The sequence below is a fragment of the Salarias fasciatus genome, chromosome 12 (genome assembly GCF_902148845.1).
Source record: "Salarias fasciatus chromosome 12, fSalaFa1.1, whole genome shotgun sequence".
Taxonomy (NCBI): Eukaryota; Metazoa; Chordata; class Actinopteri; order Blenniiformes; family Blenniidae; genus Salarias; species Salarias fasciatus.
This window is the reverse complement of record NC_043756.1, coordinates 23,279,335-23,306,922: the sequence shown is the minus strand read 5'-3', so window position 1 is coordinate 23,306,922 and position 27,588 is coordinate 23,279,335. Positions and strand designations below refer to the sequence as shown.

General features: G+C 41.4%; 1 protein-coding gene across 1 annotated transcript in view; it reads right to left on the bottom strand.

Moving 5' to 3' along the window:
- kcnt1b (potassium sodium-activated channel subfamily T member 1b) overlaps positions 1 to 27,588 on the bottom strand; it is an 82,724-nt gene that overhangs the window by 18,913 nt on the left and 36,223 nt on the right. The window contains exons 4-18 of the mRNA XM_030105787.1: positions 21,503 to 21,541; positions 11,326 to 11,405; positions 10,225 to 10,310; positions 9,553 to 9,659; positions 9,348 to 9,396; positions 9,152 to 9,211; positions 6,654 to 6,728; positions 6,343 to 6,426; positions 4,796 to 4,890; positions 3,338 to 3,518; positions 2,773 to 2,937; positions 2,119 to 2,255; positions 1,266 to 1,329; positions 902 to 1,010; positions 603 to 711 (exon numbers count right to left, since the gene is read on the bottom strand). Coding sequence (XP_029961647.1) covers positions 603 to 711; positions 902 to 1,010; positions 1,266 to 1,329; positions 2,119 to 2,255; positions 2,773 to 2,937; positions 3,338 to 3,518; positions 4,796 to 4,890; positions 6,343 to 6,426; positions 6,654 to 6,728; positions 9,152 to 9,211; positions 9,348 to 9,396; positions 9,553 to 9,659; positions 10,225 to 10,310; positions 11,326 to 11,405; positions 21,503 to 21,541 — 1,440 coding nt within the window. The remainder of the gene's footprint in view (positions 1 to 602; positions 712 to 901; positions 1,011 to 1,265; positions 1,330 to 2,118; positions 2,256 to 2,772; positions 2,938 to 3,337; positions 3,519 to 4,795; positions 4,891 to 6,342; positions 6,427 to 6,653; positions 6,729 to 9,151; positions 9,212 to 9,347; positions 9,397 to 9,552; positions 9,660 to 10,224; positions 10,311 to 11,325; positions 11,406 to 21,502; positions 21,542 to 27,588) is intronic.

Genomic DNA, 27,588 nt, shown 5'->3' with positions numbered 1-27,588 from the left:
TGATATCATCCCCAACCCTTCTCCCTTTGAGTTAGAGTCCTATCTGGAAAAAAGAGTTTATAACTTCATCTTTTTATGCTCTTCCTCTGTGGAAAATGTAGTTCCTTTCAAATACAGAAAGCCTTTATGAAGAGCACTGAAAATGCAAACCTGGAGCATTTATTGTAGCATGACTGCAGTTTAGAATAACTTCAATAACATGCTTTCTGCTTTCTACTTTTAATTTGAAGGATGTACAGTCTGATCCATCTGTAAACTGAAATACGTGAATGTAACGAGCAGAATGCTGGCAACAAGCCGCTCGTTACATTCACATATTTTAGTTTTTCAGCAGAAGTTCATGATGCATTCATCAAACCTTTTCACCATGACATGAAACTACTTGCACGAAAGTTTCTGAGTTGGTGTTTCTGGTAGATAATTATGAGGATAGTAATAACCTGACACACACAAAACTGAAAAAAATCAAAGATCTGTTGTACTAGAAACATGACATTATTGGTGTGAGTCACTTCATGTTTCGGGGAGCTTGCATGGTGAGTCCAGCATTGATGAGAATGAACGCGCCTGTTAATGTTGGCAAAACGGCGGTGTGTACTCACTGTCCTCTGGAGGTGTGAACCAAGAGAGTGACTAACGTGGACGTGGCCGGACACACACAGTTGAGTGCCAACATGGCATACTTGAACTCCTCTTCACACACAACATGATCTGAAAGGAAGAGAAGGATTCGAAAACGGAAAATGTTAAAATCCATCCTCAGCACCACTTCATCTAACTCAGGGGGAGCTGAAAGCAGGGATGCTCTGGATGAGGATGCGACCCACTACACCACTGTGTCAACCCACCATGCAAAATGATCGAGTTCGCGAGTGTGTTTATTTAGCCGCGCTTCACTTACCTGCAAACTTAACGTGAAATTTGTTTTCCGGTTTGAGGATCTGCACATAGAGGGGGCAGTTTGGAGCGAAGTCCTTTGCAGCCCACGCCCTCAATATCGTCTGGTGATCCTGCGGGGGACAGAAAATGGCCTCAACTCACTCGTTCAGTGCCTCATTTGTAGATGCAATATGAATTTTATGGACCCCGAATTTCGCCTCAGAGATTCGATTCGATCTGCTCTCTGTGCTCAGCAGAGATTCACGCACACCGTCTGAATATCTCCGACTCTCGCGGCTAATTTGAAAAGGAAGTGGAGTGTGGCCGGATCTTGATCGCCTAATTGCGAGGGACTTCATAACTGTGATGTCAAATTAGCGACTCACAGCGGCGGTCCGGTCCACTTCGTTCCTGCTGCTCAGGATGAAGCAGGCCTCGGCGTCGTCCATCCTGAGAGGGAAAAAAAAGATATCACAGGGTTTTGAGGAGGAAAATTCAAATTGATCATTTAGGCAGCAGTTTAACGTTGGATGAGCATTCATCCAGAAAATGCTGCATCTTGCATGATCCGTCATTCGATTGGAACAAGCAGCAACCGCTCTCAGGAAAACTCACCTGCTCTGTGATTTTTATCAAGCGAAGTGATCACATAACTCTGACATATTGGTGCATAAAATTGCTCCCGTACATAACGGCGTGTGGAACCGCACGTTACAGCCAAGCTCTTGGAAGGTGGTGCGGCTCCTTGACGCATTTACGACTTTAATACCTGTGTTTTTTTTTGCGTGTCTGAGCAGTGGTTCGACTCATTACACTACAACCAATATAAACAACACCTGGACTATGGAAAAAAAGATATCCTGAGGCAACTGCTGTGACATCCGTATTTTTTGTTGATGTGGTTCAAAAGTTCCATTCATTTCAGTGAATTTCAATCCCTGCTTATGGACGAAGCCCCAGATGTGAGCAGGTGACCAATGCAGAGTGAAATCCTATTACAGCGACATGCAAGCAGAGGGCAGCCAAGTGGACTTGTAATATCTACAGGAGTAATAACAGACTTCAAAGGCTCTGCGTCGCCAGTAAACGACTTCAATTTGCATTTAGCCGAGACCCGAAGAACATAGAGTGAAAAAATGATTACACACTACACTGACTTCTCGGTCAGATTACACACACGCTCCATGATTTCATGCATGTGTAAAACTGCAGTGTTTTTTTGTTTTTTTTTCCCCATACTTGGCCCTCATCAGGTCCTGATCTTTGAGAGCAGATCCTTGCAGGTAGATGACTCTCTGGGACCACAGGGGGATCTGGAGGATGCGACGCACCTGGATGTCGATCTCAGTGGGACACAGGATCACTACGTAATAATCCTGCAAGAGCAAAGAATAGAGACATCTTTCATAGAATCCCCCCCCTAAAATTGTTTCCAAATGTGATTTTTTTTTTATGTGGATTAGAAATTATTCATGACCGAGCTTCGTGCCTGCAACTGAAAAAGATGCTCGGTTCAAACAGGAAACCAAACTGCTTCTCATGTTGCTCTTACAGGACGCCATGCTCACTAACATGGTCAAAACCTGTTACTCCTGTGTTTATAAGTTCATTATCACACTGCTTTAAGTGATATGGGATTTCTTCAGTGAGAGGCATTTCCTTTTATTCATGTTTCATGTATAAATGTTTCTTGATCCAATCTTTTTCTGTTCTTACCATCTCCACAACCCAGTTTGCAGAAAGCTGCTGCTTCTGAAGCAATTTCGTGTTTTGAAAATCATTTTGCGGGGCCAAGTGTCCCCAGATCAACTGAGGGTCCACTTCCCTGAATAGCTCCATAAGCGTGATAGACCTGACATTTCACACTGACAAACAGTCCTAGAGCGGCTGTACCTGCAGCCTGGGGTGAGCGTAGAACTCGTTGAGGAAATCCATCAGCAGGTCTATCTTGAGCGAGCTGACACACAGCACCACGTGCTTCTCGGTCTGCGCCCGGTGGCGGCTGTAGTTCCCCCCCAGCTTCTGGCTCTCCATCCACAGGTACGCCAGCTCCTCAAACTGACACAGGGACAGCAGCATTGGCGTGGCGTCAAAAAAGAAAAAAAGCAACAATAACATTTCCAAAGTAATGAGACGTGGATGGACTGGCTGGCTGAACGTAGGTGGAGGAGTTTGCCAGCAGCTTGAGTTCAACTTTCATTTCTCACCCAATTAGGTCTGCGGCAAACTTGGAGACATTTGAATTGACGAAGGTGCCTGAAATCTCTAAATATGGATAGGAACTGACGACGGCTGCAAGTGTGAGCCAGGATAATTTACCACGCATTTCAAGTGAGAGTTGCAAACTTCCTCAAAATAACCAGGCACCTTATTGGATTTTTACTTTACGGTCTTCAAATATCCAATGAGACGTCCAACTCGAGCTGAAGAGGATTAAAGAAGTCTTCCCAGTCTGTACCTGTAGTGGGAGGACCACCAGGGCAACGCAGATGAGGATGACCACCAGCAGCTGGGAGGGCCAGATCCGTGGCGTGACGTCTCCGTAGCCCACCGTGGAGAAAGTGACGATGCAGAAATAAAAGGAGTCAAACAGGGTCAGGCAATTCCCGGCTCGCTCTAAGTGCTGGATCCCGCAGGCTCTGCAGCAAAACCAGGAGGAGACACGCAACACACGGCCAAATAAATATCAACAATGACATGCAGTGAATTTTCTCAACTGAAACGGGCATCAGAATTTATTTACTGCAGGCTAAAGGGCACCGACGTCAATACAGCGCAGCTTCCTGCTTCAGTCATTCGAAGCGACACTATTGATTGTGCCGCCTCTTCCTTCTCACATCTTCTGCTAATTTGCTTGTTCTTTTTTTTTCCATTAACAAGGTGGAGATCTAATGAAGGCCTGAGGCACGGAGGAGGAGGAGGATGTCTGGACGGGCAGAGAGGAGGAGGCAGGTGCCAAGAAGCTACGAAGTGACAGGGTCGACTCAAGAGCGCTGATAAGCACATGTGATAAAAATGGAAATCAACACAGAGGTAAGAACTGGAGAGGGAAATACTGAAATGTTCATCAGTTAAGGAAATGCTTGATGATGCTTGAAACCATCAAACTTCTATCCTGTACCCATTTTTCAGACATACTTTTCAAAAGCACAACACTCTTTATGATATCTACAAAAACAAAAACATACACAGACACAGAAAGAGGATAAATAAAGCTTTTGCCTGTATATAATTCATGGTGTCCCTCAGTACACCTGTTCATTCAAAATATTAATCGGGACACTCGCTGTACATTTTAAGAAAACTACAGCCATAAGATGGAAATATCTTCAATATTTTTTCAATTGGAATGTTTCCGTCTTTTTCAACTGATTACATGATTATTTACTCACATTTGGATTTGATTATTTTGATTTAAAGAAATAATGCATGGCTCTAGCCTTGTTCTATGTCAACAGTATTAATGATAAGTAATGATCAGTGACATTAGGAGCAGTTGATCAGGATCTAATAGCAGGTAAATGCTGAAGCAATTTAGGCCAGCACCTACTTCTATTTTATGCACCGGTTGGCTTGTTTTTGGTGAAAAATCACCAGTTTCCCCGACAATTCTAATGTGAGAACAAGCTGGTGCAGTTTGAGCATTTGTGTCTGTGCAATTAGATTAGTACATATATACACATGCAAATCTGGACACAAGACCTCAATAAAAGACACAAATAATACACATAGAAATATCATACAAATATAACACACAAACAGGGATACATACAGATAATAACTAAATTACAACTATTATAGCACAATAGCAATAGGAAACATAACTGTGATTAATGTCTTCCACAAAGATCAAGCATGAAGTCAAACACACTAGATTATCATCCAAAAACTGTCTGAATAAGAGAGTTTGACTGACCCTGTGAAAACCAGACACAGTAAGGTGCAGATGAGGATGCACACCTGGTTGAACATGGCAGAGTGGGTTCTCTGGATGGCGCGGTGGAAATCATTCTGGACACAAAAACAAAGAGCGAGAGACGAGGAAATCAGCATGAACTGTTAATCACTGTTTACACTGCATTTCATTTTCAACGCATATCATTATTCTTATTGTAGTTGTGAAAAAAAAAATCTAGATAGAAATAACACTATAAAATGTGACATTTGTTGATCCTGATGTACTTTTTCTTTTAGAAATAATTCCGTAATATTCTGCCAGCCTCCCTGCTTTGGCAGAACATTTCCTTCTCCTACATGAACATACTGTCCACCGCTCATTTTCGGCTGCACCTTGTTAGCATGTTCAGTCTGCCACCGCCTCGCCGGCCCTGCAATCTACCATCTGCCAGCCATCGGCTTGGCATGGAGCTCGTACTGGGTCACAGTTTCATCTGAATCACTGTCAACTAACACACACAGACACACACACACCATCGCCACACCAGTTGGAAATAATCAAATTGCTCCACATTTGATGTGGAAGTCATGATGAGTGTATGATAACGTCGAGCAATATGGATACTGCATGACGGGAATACTGAGCACCGTCTCTTTCTCTGTTGCATTTTACATTATTTTGCAGATCTTCCTGAGGGGGATGTAGTTTGCTCTTTGCTTTTTACAATGGCCACTTTGTCAGACACCTCTTTAAAATCATCCAGTGACCCAACACAACAGCTCTGTTCCAAAATGCACCACGAGACTCACTTGGGGTCATCAGAATTGGAATAATTTTAGCTACGTGCATTTCTGTGATTGCAGTTTACAGTAGAAATGTTTTATGTATACCTTTCTCACATGTATGTTAAAAGGACACAAACCTGCAGTTCACCTTCAACCTTTCCACATACATTACATCCAAAAATATGAGCTCAGCAGGTAGAAGCACGAGAAGAGTTTCAACAGATCTCATTAACTTGAGCAAGCAGATTTAAATAGGTTGTTGGGAAATGAAAGCCTCGGTAATGTTAAGTATTTATCGACCTTGTGGTGAAAATAATCTTGTAAAAAACAGTTTGTATGTCCTTCCACCTGAGAGCAAACTGATGCAAACTGTTAGCATGAGTAGTAAAGTTGGAAATTCAAGGTGAAATACACATCACTCATTTCCAACTTTAAAAAATAGAAAAACTGTGTAAAGTACTTTTTGTGCAATGAGAAATCCTGCTTCCTCATCAGTATTTTTACCCCAAACAGAGAAAATATCTTCCCATGAGTAAACTGACTGATGTACATGTCAAATGGGTTGACAAAAAGGGATCATTAACTCCCCAGAACAGAAGAAATTAGCTTATTTCAGTTCAAGTAAAGTGTCTGGAGGCGCTCATGAGGTCCGGTATGGCTGCCGGGGGAGACGTAATGCAGCCTCAAAGCTGCAGTAGCGAAGAAAGCTTGCAGCCGTCTTCGCTCCATCTTGCACCATTCCACCGGAGTGCGGGATCTGCAGCACTTCATTTTACTTACGATCATGTTCTCCAGGGCACCTTTGGCTAACCAACAGTTCAGAAATACTGGGACGAATATGTTTCTTAAGGGAAGCCAGAAGATCTTTAAGAGAGAGAGAGAGAAGATGAAAGAAAGAGCAAATGTTTTAGAAACATTATCACACATGATGAATACAGGAAATAAAAGCAAAAGATAAAACAAGAACATTACCAGTGAAACATTTTATATGGTACAAGTCTGGGACGCGTTTCAGGGGTAAAATTTAATTATTTGAACGACCTTAAATGAAGACATCTAATGATTATTTTGCAGTAATTCTAAATACTCACTGTGATTATGAATGGCACCGTATTGATCATCTCCAATATGAAGGACACCTGAAAGATCTGCTCCCAAATGTTCCCCTGAAGACGAATTGGGAAATAAATCATTTAAGGAACCAGCCTCAAATGAACATGCAATATTCAAGAAGAAGAAGAAGAAAAAAAAGCCTGCTATTATTCTGCTTCACTTTTCCATCACATGTAAATTTGCAGTTCTCTCCACCAGTGTTTCAGACGCACAGTGGTTCATTGAATTTCTTTCTCAGTATTGCTTGCCAAGCACAAACTAAGTGGGATTGTCAATAGACCACACTTGAGATTATTTTAACCACACATTTTTTGTGAATTAATCTATAAATTATGAAAGGTCAAAGAGTTACTGTAACTATTATCAGGAGTATGCGCTGAGCAGTCACTGAAAGGTACTGTGTGAGTGTGGGTTTTAATTAGCTGTGAACTCAGTCCGATGATCCATTTTCAGGTTCGAGTTTACTTGATGCTTCTTCTTCACTTTCGGTTTTCGTTTTCATCCACAGCAGAGAATCGCAGGAGTTTTTAATGTGCTTTCTCTTATGCTGTTTGAGACCTTCTTCTAAAGGTACGGGGCAGAAATGAAGTCTCAGAACTGAACGGACGATCAATGATTCCACTGACATTTAACTTGACGGCACGGAGCTGTGAGCACAGAAGAACATGACGAAAGGACAGAAAATAAACCCATGACTTTTTGGCCATTTTGAAATTTACCCTACAATGATAAACGGCAGCTTTATCGATCAGTTAATTCAACAGCAGGTAAAATCAGGATCTTCATTTTAGTAGATACTGTAAAATGATGGTGGGATCCATAGGCAACAAAAACTAAAGCTATTTTCAATAGCTTTACCCTGATCATTTTTATTCTAATCATTTTTTTTTCAAAAAAGAAGAATTACATCAACATCTTGTGCTAATTAGTAGAGGCATCTCTGTAGTGTTGATACAAATAAGCAACAAGCACTTGAGTTTTATTTATTAATATCATGCTAATCACTTTCAGCCACATCATATGTTTTTTTTATTTCCCTACGTAAATTTAATCGCAATTATTTTAATTGGATCTCTTGCATTCATTACTACATTGTTCGACAATTAAACTTTACAATCTAGTCAATGCTCCATCTTTTGCCTTTCAAGGCACAAGTTATGCATACAGCATTTCTAGTATTTCGCATTATAATTACAAAATAGTTTAATTATTCAACATAGCCCTGAAAATGAGGAATCTCTGCTATTTCTAAACATGAACGACTCGTTTTTACACCAACAGCATATAAGAACATTATCCTCCGAAGAGATGCACTAAAACTAACAACACAGGAGGGATTTGCATTCTAATCTCGTGCTGAGTTTATAGGTTTCAGTTTGGTGGTTATTTCTGTGGTGAATGGCCTCGTGAAAACAATAAGAACTTGTGCTACTAGAATATCTTGCAGGGTTTCACTTTATCTTTATTAGACATAAATATACAAGGAAAGCATTTGTGCCTCGTAAAATGAATCCCCAAACAAGCCTCCGAGGAGAGGAAGAAGTGGCTGAAGTAAACAGATCCGGGATCAAGTTGTTCAGGGAAACGTGCTGAAATCAATGCTCCAAACATGTCTACTCATCTTTCAGAGCTGGAGGAGGCTGTGGGAAGTGTGCTAAAGGTGTTTCTCAACAAATCCAAGGGAAATGGACCATGCCGTGCTCAGATGTGGACAATAACTGAGCTTCTGGTACACATGTATCAAGACACAATGCACATTTTACAGGTCGATTCATTAATCATGAGTGATGTAACTGAATCCTGACATGATGTCCTGAAAATGTTTTCTGAGACTGAAAAGACTAATCATCCTACGCTTTTTTTTTTAAGACATTTCATCAACTCTGCACTTTTCCACTTGCATATTTAAAGCCCTGATTTTATGAAAGCCTCATTTTATTTGAGTCGTTCCAGCTTCCAGAAGTCCACTAAATCATCAAATGCTGAGTCGGCATCCAGCACCAAGCAATTTACTCCTTAATAATTTAACTCCAGCGTCACCATATTTTCAGGTGGAACGATGCACAGAATGAAGGACCACAAAGTTCTGAGCATTCAGACACATCGACGGTGTGGATTTTTCTCAGCGCGGCAAAGGAAAGGTGAATCATGAGTGATGTGACTGAGTGAATGAAGAGCTTTCACTTCTTGTTTGAAGATTGAATATGGAATTTCTGGGATACAAAAGCAACCCTTTTTTGAATGTTTTTGGATTGCACAACTGTAGTCTACCCTTTTTTCACACAATGATACAGCATTTTATGAGAATGCATTTTTTTTATACCCATTATAAAAGCTTTCTAAAGCTTTTGCATGTTTAAAATGAAATGTGAACCAAACAATGAAAGCTGTTGGTCTGCCAGAGCGAACAGAACAATGCATACTGTACTGTGATCAAACAGCAGAGAGGAGTGTGGACAGCGAGCTGGTCTCTTACCTTGTAGCTGAGATATGTGATTAGCATAGTCTCCAAGAAACTGATTAAGGCCACTGTCACCTGGAGCGGGAGATAAATCAACCTCAGTTACTGCAAACTCATCTCAGTTACAGACCTTGGCAATGCTTTCATCTAAAATAAAAACAAATAGCTTCAGGTTTTATCTGCTCTTTCACAGGAATGTCACTTTTCTCACCTGTATCGCCCACACAGGTTCCTTTCTGGTCACCCAGAAAATGAGTTTCCTGTCCGGATTTGGAAAAAAAAAAAAAAAAAAAAAAAAAGAGAGAGAGAGAGAGAGAGAGCGAGAGTGAGTTTTCCTCACACTTCTGTGAATCTCCATGTGATTGAAGATGGGGAAGTGAACACAGAGGAGAGACGTTGTTCTGACTGAAACGTACCAGTTGATTTCTGGTGATTCTGTGCTGTTTGTCCCGCTGCTGTTCTCACACCTTGCATTGCAGAAGACAAAAAAAGAAGAAGAAGAAGAAGAAAACTGTGTAGATGGCTGCAGGAGTGAAAACATGCCCACTGGGAAACATTTCCATCAGCTGGTATGCTGCCATCAACAAGAAAAATAAAACAACCCAAAAGCAGCTGTCACAATGTGCGACACAGATAATCTACCATTTCCACATGATTGCACAGTCTGCTCCGTTTCCTACTGTTTTTGCTGAAGGCAAACAGAATGAATAAAATTATATCACCACCACACTTTAACCACAAAACGATAGACTGCATTGCATGTTACAGTATTTAGGAGGAGCAAAATAATCCAGAATATTCTATAGAAATAAGAGCTCCATGCTGGTAATTGTGAAATAAAGAAAATAACTTTGTTATGACCCAAACGCTGATGTGAAATACACTTCCACTGCTATACTCAGAAATGATGAGCTCTTTGGTCTTACACACCATCTCAGGGTGTTTGACAGACTGGTGCCGTTTCAGCTTGCAGTTTCAAAGTTTTACTGCAAAAAACACATTCAGCATTAAGTAGTTCAGCTGTAACGGCTGAGAGGGAGGGGAGCGGCGAGGTGCGGCTCTCACCACGCCGTGCCGTTGCTTTGCACTGCGGGGTCGTCCAGGGTGACTCTCACGATGTACAGGACACAGGTGAGAACCTTCAGGGCGAAGTTGAACAGGCGGATTCTCAGGCCTGCGGGACGACAAAAACAAGCATGTGACCGGATTCAAAAACTTGAACGACAATCACAAGTGAAGCAGGGGGAGCTTAAAGGTCAGCGCCTCCCTCACAGGTTGGCTTCCAGAGGGTCGGCCACATCGTTTGTTCAGGTGATTCTGTGAAGTAGAACTAACACTGCTATATGCCGCTCTAGCTCCCTGTCATAAACGATTTCCCATGATGCATAACTTTCAAATCCTCCATGAATAAGACTACAATAACAGTGGCACGTTGATGTACTTTGAGAGTGCCAACGGGAGAAAAACTACTGCTGGGTCGGCATGGAAATGGCCAAAAGGGATCGTTTATACAAACGGAGGCATATTCTGAGCTGCCTTACTGAATATTCACACGAACGTGCAGACATGCTCATCAGCCAGAGGGTGGCGCTGACTGCGTGAGCCATTTCCAATCAAGCTCGGCTGCTACTTTATGGCTGGTGACACGAACGACCTCTGTGCACGAGGACCGGCGTTGATGATAAAATGATTTGAAACTGGAAAACAAACAGCTAATAGAGCAACAGAGCCCTGCAGGTACGTTGTGTGGCATTTTCATTAAAGAGTGTGGTGTTCTGTCGCAGGCTGTGTGTTCAGGGAAAAGGAGGCAGAGCCGTGTCAGTGTCGACTATTTGCTCCCCTTGTGTGGAAAAATGCCGCTTGATGTCTACTTCAGGGATGTCGTAGCGCTCGCCAGAGAACCAAGAATTCACTGCAGCCCCGGCTTTCTACTTCTCTGGCAAATAAATGATTCTGAGCGAGCAAGAGTCCCAGTGTGCCAGCCCAAAAAACAATTTGCAGTAATGCAACTGATGTAATAATGAGCATCCGCATCCAGACACAGAGAGAGGAATCTAAACCATTACCAAGAGCCATTTCCTCCATCATTATTTGTTATTTGAGGCAATATCTGGTGGCAGCAGGGATCATTTCAGTCTTATTACAGGAAAAGATGTTACTGGTTGGTGCTCCCAGGCATCTCTACTTACTTGACCTTTGGTTTTTTATGAAGAAGAGCTTCAGCCTCTCCTTAAAGGTGTTTTCGTTGACGTAGAACTCAACCTGCACCCTGTGGGAACAGTGACAGCTTGTTATTTCATGCAGGCGAACACCAACAAAAAAAAACTTTAAATGGACTTACAGATACACTGCCATGACACAGACTCGCATCACACACACACTACAACGGTGGGAAGGACAGTGTGTGGCAAGATCAGCAGCAAGATAAGTCACAAACTAATTTTCCTTGTAATCTTTGAGGAGAAACTGTGGTTCAAAAAAAGGAAATTAAGGTACAAAATGAAATAGTTGCTGGGAACAAACATTTTAGTGTGATATGAACAAACTGTAAAACCATCAGTGTAACAGATATGAAGACTTAATACATAGTTCAAACTGAAAGCAGAGACTCACAATAAAGTTCTTATTTGCAGTGGAGTAACAGGTTATATGAACTGGCAGTTTGCAGCAGTGATTGATTAGGTGTAAAGTATCAATGGCTTTCCACTACCAATCGTTTCTTTAGTGCATCATCCAACTTTTTCTGCATGATTTCTCACCTTTTTGAATACAAAGCATTCCCAATGTTCCTGTAAGTTTAAACAATTGCTTTTCAACCAGAGAAACTCCTTGAATTTCAGTTCTTGCAGTATTAATACAAGAGACACCAAGGTGGATTTACAATTTTGTAATGAATATTGAATTGCTAAATCCATGAAACACCTACAAAAAAGGCATGAATTAGCTGCTGTGAAATGATTAAAAAAAAAATTGCTTTTATGAGAGTGTTGGGATTCCAACCATCAATTCCCAATAAAGAGTGATTGGCTTGATCTCTATAGTTGAATGTTTTCCTATTCCACCTGATAAGACTTTAACAGACAAACATACAATCAGTGTTGAGTTGCTCAGAGCTGAACTCTTTGGTTCGAACAAATTTTCAACCATAAAGAAGTGAAAACATGAAGGGACAGCCTGAGCCCTCCATTAAGAATTGGCAACCACCTCACGATGAAAACCTGCACTTCTTCAGAAACTCCTCCCAGCGGTCACACAGAGCGCGGCACAAGCAGAGCCATTAAGGACTTCAGCTCACATAATGGCTTTTAATCGGTTTCAGGGGCTTGACCAAACCATCACTTAAGCGCAGATGATGACGTTGATACCGAACTGTGGCTTGGCTGGATGAATGCTGGTAATAGGCAGGGACGATTATCAGTTTCTGAAATGTGCATGGCTTGTTGTCACTAATGATCATGAAAGTGTAGTAATAATGGTGTGGTCACAGCGGGGACCCTTCCAGCTTTCAATCTCGCCTGACAAGATGAATGCAGAGTACATGGGAGGAGAGGGGATGGCAATAGGGCAATTATAGCAGCCAAATCCTCGGGGAGGCATACAGTAGCTAAAGAGCGTAGGTGGAAGAAAAAAAAAAAAAGAAATGAGGCGTGATCCGTCTTCAAGTACACTCCCCCCTCTGTTTCTCCCAGCTCCATTGCCATAGAGACTGCTTCCAGGGTAGGAAGTGTTCGCTCACGTGTCTGTGTGTCATGCTCCCCCTACATGAATTAGGCAGAGCAACACACACACACACACACACCGACACGCTCTTGTTAATACGGAATTATCTCCCTCGGGGCTCAACGCAACGTAAACCCACAGCGATAACCGTGTGGAGTGTATCGACTGTTCGGGCACTTGAGAGGCAGCTCAAGACTGTCAGGAAGAGCGATGGCGGCCGCAGAGGCTTCGCATTCACAGCCTGCAGGGCACAGGGAGCGACACGCAACGGCACATCATACAGAAAGCATGGATAGAGCTGAGCTGAAATGTAAACTCAGTGGTACACATTTGTACACACACAATGACAGCAGCTCAGCAATACGGCAAAAAATGAGTGTGGTGTGAGGCGGAGAGGATTTGTTACTGCGTGGTTCCGTGTTTCATCTTTCAATTATTTATCGTTGGAAATTCTCTGCTCTCCTGAATGTCGGATGAGTCTTCTGCATTGCAGACAGATTCTCTTTTTTTGCAAGAAAAGACTGCCATTCAACGGCTATTGTGTAGCAATGAGGACAATGTCTGCATTTAGCAACTGCCTTACGAGATGCAGCGACTCAGACTGTTTCCAGACAAAAGTCTGGTAAAAAATCTTTTTGGAGGAATGTCAAATCTTCTAACTTGAAAAACAGTCATAAATTACAGGTCCTGTTTTATATTCTGAAACTCGACTATTGCAGCCTTTTGTGACTGAAAGGAATAATTGTTGCCTTTCAGTCCTTCTGAACCTGTTTTAATAGGCTGTCTGGTTGTTATGAGAATTTTATGTTCCGTTGCTTTTCGTTGCGTTCTTTGTTAAATTATTTTTTATACATACATATTTCATTGTGCACAACTTGAGTACACTGCTGGGTTTCACAGTCAAACATTTCCTCCTCAGGTTTTAATGTCATTTGGAACTGAGTTTAGTCGTTGGTATGGATGCATAGAGTGTAGTAATTCTGATGTGGGTGCGATTCGTGCATCCACAAACATTCAGCATGAAGACACAAAATCAAAATTATAAGTGGGTATTTATGTCACAGAAGAAAGTATCAACTGCAAATTTGTTTTCAAGCAGTCAATGCAACACCAAGTGTAAATATTTGGCATTTCAGCATGTCAATATTTTTTGTAAACTCCATGAACCTTTGAGCTGAAGTGAAAGCTGATCAGCATGGCTGAGGCCTGATATGACACACTGCAGATATCTGAGGATGCTCAATATATAATGTATCAGCTTTCAGCAGAACATAAACAATATGCAGTGGCATTATTTGAGAATATGGCTGAAGAACACAGAGCAGAGGAGATAAACAAGGAGAGCCGTCAATCACTGCAAGACACACCAGAGAGAATCTCACACTGAGCTGGAATGAAACCGCTGCCCTGAAAAATAAAGCAAATAACATAAATAAAACATTTGGTTTCCAGAGGGGAGCAGTGGGAGTGTTGAGAGCAGAGCTGTAAAAAAGAAGACACATCACTGTCAAACACTGAAACCACAGAGTGAGCGCTTCTGGGACAGAGACAAAATAAAACCTTACTGTCCTTTCTCATTACTGCCGTTTGTGTTCACATAATTAACAAGCACTACAGTACAGATAATGATAACGGCACGTTGCCCGGTAAAGATTTCTTTTTGATTGCACCTTAAAGTACCTCAGATGAAGTCTATGAATAGCACTTCTCCCTCTTTAGTGAACTGGCTGGAGCAGCACACCCCCAGCAATACCTTTAAGTACTCGCTGTCTTTTAATTGGCTTCTCTGCAGTCTGTGAGCCATCAGCACCAATCTGTGGACATCCGCCAGACTGTCAAGTCCAAACGTGAGAAGGGTGCAAATCCAGAAGCCAGACAGTTAATACGCGTTATTCTCAGAGAGAAACTCCTGCTGGGTCAAAGGAACGTTCACACATCGTCACAATCGATGCATCACGAGGCCACGTTGAGCCTTATGCTGCAAAGCCGCCACTCGCCCAACCAACTCTGGTTCCAATCACTGTAAAGTATGAGCAAGAACTATTGTAGTCAAAGGAACCGACTCCAAGTATGACTGACACACACCCACACTGATATCAACACGCTACACAACATGGCCATCCCCGCCCCGGCGTCCTTGCCTCAAACACTGAGCATCCGCGGATGCTGTGTAGACTCGGTGTAAATAAACAAACAGCTTTCTGACCTCGGGGAAAACAGACCGGCAGAGCAGAGGTTTGCCGTAGCGTTGCGGAAAAGAGATATCAAACATTGGACAGATGCTGGCTGCCATATGGACTATTTGTCAGGCTGTTGCAGGCTCAAACACAGGTGAGCAGCAGGAGCAGTCGGCCAAGCTGGAGGGCGCCTGGGGTTTTCAGAATCAGGAGAGCTGTAAAAAGAGGCTGGAACCGGCGTCCATCCTGATAAGGCTGGCCTCTGAGGCTGCAGGCTATGACTTAACCTGCAGTCATTTCCATTTTCCAGGCGTTTTTTATTATCCAGAACCACAATTAAACCCATGTTCCCTCTTAAATAACTGCATTAAAAGAAGCGTTGACATAGCAACAAATGCAAACGTTATCTGCTCAAATATCATCAACCAATCATGCAGCTCCAGATATCCAGTTTCATATTGATGCACTTGATAAAACTCTTCCCTCAAGCAGCAAATTAGGCTCCCAGCATCTGAGTTGGTAAACACATTACAGCCACAGGACACTTTCAGATTTTTTTCCCATCATGGCATTGCTTTTTCGCCCCCTCTGACAAAGCAAACGGTTGAAAATAGAAAAGTTCCCGTTCACCTCCGTCTGAAGTGTGCCTGATACAGGAGCAGGCTAAAAATACTACACTTGGACTTGAATACTCAGAAGCAGAGCTGCCTTTGTTATGCTCCGCTTCTGTTCCTCTGAGCGGGATCTGAGACTTCCCTTGCAGAGGGTCGGTGCCTGATAGCCTCATTACAGTCTGAAAAATAGTTGAACGAGCAGTGAGCCATCCTTGGGCTCTGGGAAGTGTTAAAGTACCTTGTCAAATAGATAAAGGATCCAATATCCCCGGGAGAAGTGCAAGACTTTGCATTGTAATTATCTGAAACCGAGGCCAATCGCATTAATGGCAGCCAGGTCGGCTGCGGACCGAAAACATCAATAAGTGATAGCGGGGAAAGGTCATTTATGGTGGTCTGCTGCACTTCAGGACGGGAGGCGTGGGTGTTGGCTACTGCACACCATGTACACATTTTCAAGTGAAAATGGAAAGCTTCAGCTGTGTTTTGGGTGTTTACAATAAAGCCACTGAAAATGCAACTTTTTGAAAGTGCTCAGACTTCGGCTCTATGTGGACAGAGGAAAATGCAAGTTTTTGAAAACCAGCCATAGGAAACAGTTCTTCAGCACATGTGCGAATAGATGGACAGTAACAACAATGGCGGCCTCCAGAATGGCTTGACTCCCAGAAGAGAGTAACTATAATAGCAAACAGACTTCGTCTGTCCTTTCGAATTTCCATGTACTCGCTATTGTTAATGTTTTTAGGTTATTATTCTCTGCCTGCATGTGGTTGGTTTAATTCCAAAAGCAACGAGTACTTTTTTAACAGTTTCATGCAGGAGCCCCCTCACAATACCCCTTAGATTCCCTTTAGCATCACAGTGAAGCCAAATATCTGTGGACAGACCCATTGATCTAACAAGACAAAAAGCAGGAGCCTTCAAAATAAAAGCATTTAGAAAGTGCTTTATTATGGTTTCCAGTTAATATATGCTGAACTAATTTTGATAACCTCAGCTGGCAAAGCCTGAGCAGCAGCCCCCATGATCTCTTGGGAGCGCTACCAAGGCGGCCTCTGATCTCAGGCTTTGAACCACTTTGTTAAAAACACCTTACGAGTGCGAGCAAGAGCGCCGCAGTGGAATACATTATAGATCAGCATCGGCAGGGAACTGACTCAAAGCAGCTGTTCCAGGTCTTCCAAGGTCTGTTCAAGGAGCTTCGACACAAGTGTTGGAACCAGAAAGCAGCATTTCTATTGGTTGCCAGCAGCTGTCACTCACAGTGTTCTGCTACAATGAGCTACTCTTACGATAATAATGGCTTGGCGGCCATCAAACTTTTGACACTATCAGAAGATTAACAGGCTGTTCGTCATACAACTACATCCTTGAACCCCGCTCACTGTAGGACATATACCTACCACTTTAAAGAAAAGACTGAATACTGTCACCATCAATGGCTGAAATAGCAGTATAAGAAAACTTTCAGGATGGTATTTGAAAAGCTGTCACTGGTCACATTTTAAAATCAGGCCATGCACTGTCAGATAAAGCTTTGAAAAAGGAAATCATTGTGTTTTGAGTGAGGATGGGCAATGATATAAGGGAGACTTTTGTTTGTTCTTGGTAGTGAAATCTGTTTACCTCCAGGAGTGCTTCACTATGAATCTCATCCACTTTGAGAGTAAAATCAACCAGTTTGAGCACCTCTGAATTAATTTGGTCTGCAATGAACTGAAACCATAAAGTGACAATTACTTATCGTCCTCTTTTCAACCACAGAAACTTTGTCAGTGCTTTGGCGTCACATATTCTAAATATTCAAAGAAGAAACTACTAAGCAAGAAAAACAAGGTCAGCCACCAGCAGCTGAACATATTTTACAGTGGAGATGACCCTGTTAGCGACGTGCTGAGATGCAAGGCCATGAAAGTTATGGACTCAAAGCAGAGGGAGTCCCTTTGTACTTAGCAGCATTCACATCACGCATAGTACAGTACGCTCAGGCCGAATTACTTAGTGAGAATTAGCACAAAAGCAGATAACAGTCATAAAAGGAACACTGGCATGTCTGCACACGCTTGTAGCTCAATGCTTAGCGGTTCTCCGAGGAGCACAATCCAATTTTCAGGAGAAACGCAGGCCCAACAGACGATGCACTCAAGCAGGAACTGCTGTTGAGTGGTGAAGCCTCTGCAGCAGGTCTGCTGTCGATGTGCACGGCTTCAAGTGTGGACTGACAACATCCTGTCTGCAGAATATCGTCATCGACATCGAGCAAACGTCCAAAGGTCCCTTCACACTGTAGGATGGCACTTTCAGCTATACCGGGGTTATGCTTCCATCAGGCAACGTCAGTCTGATGAAATGTGATGTTTTCCTGGCATAGAAACTGCAGTGGGATGGATCACCTGTCATGGCTTTGTGATCTGCAACATTGTGTTTTTCTCAAACCAAAATAATGCTTCTTGATATTTTCTGAATCTCAGTACAGATAGGCAGCAAAAATGTAAATCAAGCAGCTGCAAAAACAGCCAAACTGACCTTAAGTGCAAGAATCCTTTGATTGTTATTCAGTTACATAAATAATCAACTGAATTATGACATTTTCTGCTTGCTAAATTGCAAAATTAATATTCAACATTTTCAATAAAATGTTTCAAATTCAATTCTGGGCACAATATGTAGACAGGTGACAATAAAGGTTGTTTATATTCAGGATTTGTAGGAATGTTTTCTTCTTGCCTTGATATTTCTTCCCATCTTAGTAATAACTGGCTGTTCGTCACAGCACCAAGTTGACTGAACTGAAGCAGTTGGCTTACTGAATAACATGAAACTGCACAAGGACAAGAAAATTTAATTCTGACGCTACTCTTATTAACATCACCAGCAGGTTCATGCTGTTTATTAGATAATCAGCTGTAGGGACCATTTCAGTGACAACTCAATCACCAGCACAAGCAGCAAACTTTGTATCTTTGTGGTATTGAGCTGGTAAACAGGTGGGGCAATTGTTTCAATGGGGCAGTTCCTGCAATCCACAGCTGCGTCAAAGGGAGTGCCTTTCAATTGATTGAATCTCTGTGGCCTTCTGAAAACAGCCTCAAAGTGATTCCACTCAGTAGCATAGACTGACAGGAATAAAAAAGAATTGCAGTCGTCTGTGTGAGAGTCAGTGGGTCTTTTTAGTTCTTTTTTCACTAAAAGTGTTTCAAATCTCAAATGGTTTACATGAAACCGCCGTTGTGTCAAATTTTGGTATTATGTGAGCATTTACAGCTTGAGAAAAAGTTAAACTACAACTGGAACAGCCTACATTCACTGCAAATAATTGAGGATTGAAATGATTTGACATTGATAGTGTCAGTCAGGCACGCAGGAAGTTTTTTTAAGCAGAGGGGATTGGCAACTGAATGAATGAAGGAGTGACATCATTGCATTTTTTTCCCTGCTGTATAGCGCATCGCCACTGAGGCTACTGGCTGGAAGCCATATGATACACACAAATAAACATTAAGAAGTTCTAACAAATTCACATTTTATTAAATTTTTTTTCTCCATAAGGAGTTCGGCAGCAATTCACCATATGACAAGAACAGACAAAAACACAGCAGTAAATCACTGCCATTTTAGGCGCTGTCCTTGGTGCTGAAGATGCAAAAAAACAGTCAGGTGTTGTCTTCTGAGGAGACGGGCTGCTAGCTAAGCTGCTAGCTGATGTGACTTCCATTTCAGCTGCCACTATGTTGTTGTTTTTACCTTTGTCATCCTCTGAATGATTCAATTTGGATATTTTGGAAGTACTGCCTGTGAAATCCGATATTCTCTTAGCTTGCTGTCTGCCATCGTTGTTTGATTGGGAAGAAGCTGCTTCCGGGTGAGGGAGGAGTCTCCTCAACAAACGATTTAAATTCAATTTCTTTTAAAATAGATTTTTCCACAATATCCCCACAGCTCTGTGTAAATTCATTCCACACATACTATACTTTTTATATTTTATAGTTTTTTTTTGTAATTATGTTTACAGTCAACACTAATCTACCTCCCTTCCCGCGCCAGTGGTGTCAGTGTCTCTGCATCAGGTTATTAAAAAAATACCTCATCTGCCTATGTCTGAAGTGTTTTTCAGTTGGTTTCTGAAATGATTTCCGTTGTATTGTGAAATATTTACAGCAGAATCGGTCTGTACCTTCAAAGTTGTGCACTGTTGTACACTGGGCAGTCTGACCTGAACACAAGAGCAGGACAGACCAGGAAGCTACAGTCGGTGACACATTCCTTTTTCCACAAATTCAGACACTGAACTGTCTTACAGAAACCACTACTCTTCAAATCCTTAAGTAAATTCTCAGTCCTCACTTTAGCTTTCACTACTGGTTGACGAGTCTACTGTCATAATAGTAATTTACCTCACATAAAAACAATTACACCACAGTCGTCTGTGCTGTAATCAGGATACTTCATATAATACAGTCCGTACATTATTATGTTGGTTGATTCGATGATATGGCAACAACATGTCTTTGAATATTTATGAGATGAAGTATAAGCTTATGAACAATGCACCACATTGCTCAAATTAACTACTGTAAATAGCTTTAACCTTGCCACTGGAAGTGGACCTGAACACATGCAAATAAATCAACACATATTGTACTGCAGACTCTGTGATGTAGACTAAGGCTACTTGATATTGGGTTAACTTTACAATATGCGATTATCTTGTTGAGTATTGCAATAACATGATGTGCAATTAACACAAACATTTATGCAGATGATTTTACGGTCTTTGTACTTTGATATTGAGTGGGATGTAGTAGATATCTGGTGCAGCATGGCTCCATCTGACTGCATGTCAAAATATTTGGCCAGAGCATGAATACACAGTATTGCAATTGAGTAATTCTACCATGACATGTGTAATGTGTGATTTTTTTCTATATACGCAGCCCTAATGTAGAACAACAACACATGGTCCTAAATCAAGAGCTTACACTGGTTTGGTGTCATTTAGTACATTCTGAGTGCTGTAGTCAGGAAAGTGGCCACAACAAATGCTCTGTGCATCTGCACCGGGGGTGTAAGTGAGCACTTCAGTGCATTACACAAATAAACCTGGAAGCAGTCTAAACCCAGTCAACAATGACTGTAGTCAGGCCATAAAATTTAGAACAACACATTTATTATTCTCAGGATTTTTTTTCATTTCAGAACAACATCTCCACGACGATCAAGAGTTAGGTATTGATTGATTGGTTCTCTCCTCTTCATCAGCATTTCTGAAAAGTTTGAGCTGTCACTAAAGAATCCCCGTTATGTGAATGTTATATGAACATTGACCCATCAACATGCACGGTGTACATGAAGTATAGCACGAAGTTCACACGTCGGTGTTTCAAACACCTGCTAATACCTTGTTCCAATGACAACTTTCTGCCTCCACCCACATAACTGACACCTCAAACTCAGATCTCTCTTAAGGTTCGTGCACAGTCAGAAGACAGGAAATGCATCTAGAAAGAAGTTGATAAACATTCATGCTGTCTTTTCATCATTTATTGTGGTAAATTATCAAATTTGCTAAAAATAAAAAAGTCTGAGAGTCTCAATGTTTTTTTCCACAACAACTGTTGAAAAGGTCGCTATATGTGATCATTCTGCATTGTTACCACAGCGATCTTCCACATGATAGGATTTAATGATCAAAAACACATTCATGGTCGTATCCCCAGCATACGGTTTGTGCAAAACCCGGAGTGAGACAATGCTACATGTGCTTTGGTGCTGGTTGAAACGTTACAATCAGTCCAGTTATCCACTGCAGTCACGATCCATGCCATGCAAGCATGATGCTGCCATACACTTACTGGGCATTGGTTGAGTCCATACTGTACTCCTCCTGATACCTGGATGCAGCACACGAGGACACAGATAGGCACAAGTTAGGAGAGAGTGGGGTCCCGGGAGCAGGAGAGGTAGAGGGGCAGGGAGGGAGGAAAGGGTGCAACAGCAAGAAAAGAACGCCACTCACAGCGTCACGACAGATACAGTGGTATTCACTTGCACTTGGGTGAAAATGCACTTAATTTATAACCTGGAGGGAGAATCTGACAACAGTGTGTGCACACACAAGAACAAATACATCTCACACTATAGCAGGTAGAATAAAACTAATTTGATTCGCTCAGAATGCTGCATTTGATCCTGCATTTCAGTGGCTGTTTGTTCGTGCACAGTTGATGTCAAGACTTCTCCACACGGGTCATATTAAGTTCAACTCCAAGCACAAGTAAATACAAACATTCACAGTAGGAACTGGCTTCCTCTTAGCATGACGAGACGTACAAAATGTAACTCTGAGGGAAAAACTCAGGCGCGGTAGGTTAACCCGAAAAGGATGCTGCAGCTCACTACAGAACAGATGGAACAATTAATGCAAACCACAGAGGGAGTTGGAGGACACTCCTTCAGGGTCAGTCTCAGAGGCTGCCTTTCTGAGATGACCATGGAAACAGCGAGGTGTGTGACACTGACAAAACACATATTCATATATTGACTTTAAATGAAAAATTAGGTGGCCTAACGCTCAGTTTTCTGTGATGCAGAGGCTAGGAAAAAGCTGTTAAATGGAAATATTGTAATAAATGTTCAATCAAAATGTCTAAATGACTTTGCAGCAGCATATTCCTCAAAAAACCTGCTATAAGTTTTAGCTGTGCTGAAATTGTAAAAGAAGAAATATATGATGCTTATTTTACTGCAATTTCCCGTTTGTAATTTCAAAACAACAATCACTTTCAGAATGATCTTGGATTAACAGGAAAATCAGTTTTCTGAATGCAAAATCTTACTAAAAGAATGAGAAAAGAATTAAGCTACAAGCACCTGAGAGATTACCACCTTGTCTATTTTACATCTATTGTACTGATATTAGTGTGAAAAGCAGGAGGCTAAGTGAATTTTAAGGTGTAAAGTGTGCTTTCATTGCAATTATTTAGTTAAACAGTGGATGTTGTACGTTACAGGAAGAGCATCAACTCCTCAGTGGGATGCCACTGTCCATCTGGTCGCTGTTTGATGGCGCTTTAATGAGCAATAAAGACGCTATCTGGCTGTTAAGAGCTCGGGCAGTGCTGAAGCTAAGATAAACACAGGATTCCCGCATCTCCATTAGCTCGCAACAGACGCGCTCGACATATAGATGGAGAATCAAAGAAATTCAGAAATAATTACAATCCGCAGTAAGCAGCATGTTGTCCTTCACGCCGTAACCTAAAGCAGATCAAAGCTACGCACAAGGAATACAAAGTAAGTCTCACCTCCTTCTAGCAGAACTAGACTCACAAGTTGGAGCTCAGCATCCGAGACAACAAGTGCAAAATGAGCAGCACTTTGAAAGCATGCTTTCCATTTACAATCAATCAGGGAGAACAACCTCGAGGGCTGACCGGTGGGAGGACGTCTCTCACGCACAAGCACGCCATCTCTGCAGCAGAATGAAGGGCAAATGGGATTTGTAGTTTTCACTCTGCTCACATTCATCGGGACAGATGCCAACATTTTTCACCTCTCAGCATTTCCTCATGGTGTAATTGAATTTAGTTTATGGAGACATCAAGATAGCACCTCTTCACCTGCTCATCTTATTAAAGAAAGAAAGCTCAGTGCCGTGTTTTCTCTGAAAGTGTTTCCTGTGCACGGCACTCTGACTGCTTATTCTGCATGTTGTTCACCTGATTGCTTTCCAAGAATTTTCACTGCGACCGACAGAGAGGGAAAAACAAAGACTGGATGATGAGCTGCTTTTAGGGAATCGCTTAAATTATCAACCACAACACACTCACACACTGTAGCTCTGATCAACACATGAAGCTCAGTTCTAAATATGTCTGCAGGTGCCGTGAAAATGCAGAAAACCATAGCAACCACACCTCTGCTTCACACTACCAGTGACAGGAACTCTCAAAACACACCAAAAATTCTATGTTTGAATACGACTTCTGGATTTTCATAATAAAGATTCAAGATCCTTGAATCGGGCTGGCTGTCGTACGGTGCAGTGGTAAGCAGGAGAAAAGTGTCTGATTGTTTGTTTGTCTCTTTATAAACCACAGTACACTGTCTCTCTCGCTGTCAGAACAGATGGATGGATCTGTCTACACACGTGTGTATGTATGTGTGTATATGTGCATGAGTGGATGGCTTTTGCACAAGCACATTAGAAAAACTAATTAAAAAAACTGTCAGATACTGCATAATCCATTATTTTTTCATCAGGACACTTCACAGTGTGATCTGTAACAATGACACCTCTTAATATAATATCATTTAACAGCACAAACCCACCGGAACGTAGATTTAAATCAAACACTGTTTTTCACTGTTTGATAGCAGGCTGTAATAGCTATTTAATGAAGATGTGAGAGTGTTATGTGCATTAGACCAGGGTCCTCGGTTTAAGGAAACAGGCTGAAATGGTATTAAAAGCTGAAAACACTGTTTGGACGTTGTTGACATTAAGAGGTTACGGAGGTTGCTGGTCTGCCGCTGCCGTTATCTGCTCGTGTTCCATGACTCTGTTGTTCTCTTGATAAGATGTGATGTGGTGCTGAGACAGCAGAGCCTCGCAGGAACAGACACACTGTATGATCAAGGCAGCGTCTGTGTCATGTCAGGTAAAAATACTGCTTTTGTCAACGAGGTCTGGGTGACTTTGTAGTGAGGCGACGCGACAGAAGCAGATGCTTCAGTGGCTTCAGTACCGTGGCTCTTAGAGCCGAGTAGCTGGTCTGTGCCACATGAGAACTTCTCATGTGTTTACATTTACAGATGCAAAGTCTTAAGGACATCTTCAGGGTTTAGAGGCAGAACAGTGGGAAAAGGGGGTTAACGCCAGATGACAAAAAGAAGCACCAGCAGATGATACATGCGAACCTTCCAAGCAGAGGGACGACAACAGCAGTTGTCACTGTATGAAGAAGAAACAGAGACTATGATTCACAATGACTGCTGCACAAGAGCAGGCTGAAGATTGTTGACATAAAGGCAACTGAAGGATCATTTCAGTTGTGTGAAAAAAGTCAGATCAGACTTGATTTGAACGAACAATCTACGGGTTTGTTGACACTCTATTCAAAGATCCATTAATCTACCAAAATAACTTGGAATTAAGATGTTTCTTGTATGAAATACTGACATCCTATTAAAATGCACAACATTGCAATGAATTAATGACAGATAATTAAAATGTCTTTTTTTTTAAGTACATCAACTATTTCTCCTTTCACTCTCCACAGTCACCAGATCTCAGTTAAATAGAGATTCTTCAGGTTATGGCAGACCGGCAGGTTAACATCATGGATTCATGGAAAAATTTTGCATTTTTACTTGGGATGTTCCTGTAAATTGGGGCGTAGTCTTGCAGTACAGGTTTGCACCACAAGTCAATGTATTGAGTTAAGCATTAAGCATGCACGTAACATTTAGCCACTGAGCCCAATCCGCACCACTGTAACTATCAAAGGAGGGAACAACCGAAGAGCCAAACTAAACAGTGACTCAACACTGCCACCAAGTGTACAACATATGTATAATTTATATTTGACATGGTGTCCCTTTAAAATGGTGATTTGTGCAGTCTGCACCCTGACATTCTGTGTCTCTGGAACTTAATGGTTCTGTTAAATAAGGGTGCCTTTATATCAATGTACTGCACATAAACAAATGAACAAAAACAAATTATTTCACACAAACTTGAGGCTATCCATCTGATTTAATGTTCATGCAGATCCGGCTCCACCTTTTTACATTTTTAGAAGACCATGATGGAAAGCATTCTGCAATAAATCCATTAATTGCTATGCGGCTACAGAGTTATCACAATCTGTTGTTGTAGCTTAACTGGAGATTAACCTATCAAATGCATTCCTGCCCTGGTTATTTTGTGTTTCTAATGAATCTTTATGGCTACACAGACCTTAATTTGCTTTTTATTGCCATGCATTAATGGCACCTCTCTTTGTGCTTTATTTCATTTTTTCCATCATCGTGATTGACAGATACATCATGATGATGTGTCTAATATTTGCTCCAAATATTATTGTGGGATTAATGTGCACAAGTTCTTACTAAACTATTACAGCAAATCATTTTCAAGTTTAAACTCTCATGACAACTGTTGAGGGATGTTGCTCTCTTGGTTAAATGAGCAATAATAATGAATGATATACCCCAAGGACTACATTACAAACCCCTCATTAAACCTTGGGTGCCCTGATTAAAATGAGAGCCTTATTTTGTCAAGAAAGCAGAGGGCTATAAATAAAAAAATTCAGAGAAAAAGAGGAGGGAGGATGCAGGACATGTCCACTCCACCATGTCCTAAGAGTCATTGAAGGGAAAATATATACATATATTGAGGCTGGACAGTCAATTACAATCAGTGAAATTTAACAAAATGTAATTAATTAGCTGTAAACCTGATGTGCAAGAGGCACATCACTTTTTAACTGCAGACTAATTCTTCTCAGTAATGTGGATCAGATACTAATGATGAACCCATGCGTAACAAATATTACACACACCAACGCGAACACTGAACAATTAAGGAGGATCCTGAAGCACCCAGACTGTAAACAAGATGAGGGACACACATTTTTACTGAGCTGATTCTCCCGTAATCAAAACAAACATGATTATAATGACTGCTGCTTTCACTCAAAACAATTCTCATTTCGCTCATAAACGATTTGCCTTGCATCGTAGTTTGTTCTCAATTAAATGGTCTGGAAACTGTACAATTTGCAAAGTCACACATCTTCTACTTTCTAGAATTTTTAACAAAATCCACATTTAAAAATTGAAAGGTGGGAATTTTAAACAAATCTTCGAATGTAAAGTAACAGAAACCTAACAATGGGTATGGTAGTGTTCAAACCCTTCAAACCTATTCAGCTATTTTAGTCCCCGTAAATCAACTGAAAACTAAAAGCTTATTTCATGTTTAGATGACAATTTTCAGCAGCTCTGAGCGCCATTATTATGTAAACAGAGAATTTTACTGTTTTCACCTGAAGACATTGTTGTGTAAAGGCGTCTGTGAGAAGAATCGAACTTCCGGAGTCCGGAGTGATTAGTGGTTACTGACCCTCAGTTGGATAAAGTTTTATAGAAGATGGATGGTGGGAAAGGTCCGTCAAACAGAGATCCTGATCCACCATACCAAATCACATCTTTCACTGAACTATTAGGTTGTACTGTGAGGTGTGTGTGAAGACGATAGCCGCGTCGAAGCTGACATGGCAGGACAAGAAACATGGAGTCCAAGAAAAGCGAAATGCATTTCAAGGCTTTTATGAAATCTGTCTGCCAGCTCAGCTTACTGAAAGGGAATTATGGATAAAAACATCTTGGAGGAATTGAAACTTTTGTTTTAGTGGAGCAAATAACACAATCTCTGCAGAAATATGGATCCACTTGCAAGACTGATGTATCATCATGTGTAAAAAGTAAGTGAACTACCAGATTTACTGTTGTGTGGCTCCAATGTTTGATCTTCTCTGAATGAGAGAAATTACATTGTACAAAAACTAAATATGTTCTGTACTAAACCTTTGAATTCATCAGATTAATAATACTGTTTTACATTAACTTATTTCTAACATTTATCTTCTAACGTTTATCATTTGAAAATCTCTACCCTGGAAGATGTTTTCAAAAAGTCAGGAAAAGGCCTCCTGGTCAATGAGAATGAGCATGCACTGCTTCTCGTAGCTCTGACTGGACTGATTCATTACAACAAAACAAAACAAGACACGACAATGTGATCGCCAAGCCAGATTAGATCTGCAGGACTTCATCAGTTCTGCCCTCATACCCTGTTTCAAACAGGATCAATCACTCTGCTGTTGAAGACCTGCCAAGCCGCATCTACTCTCAGTGTTTAAGTGTCAGC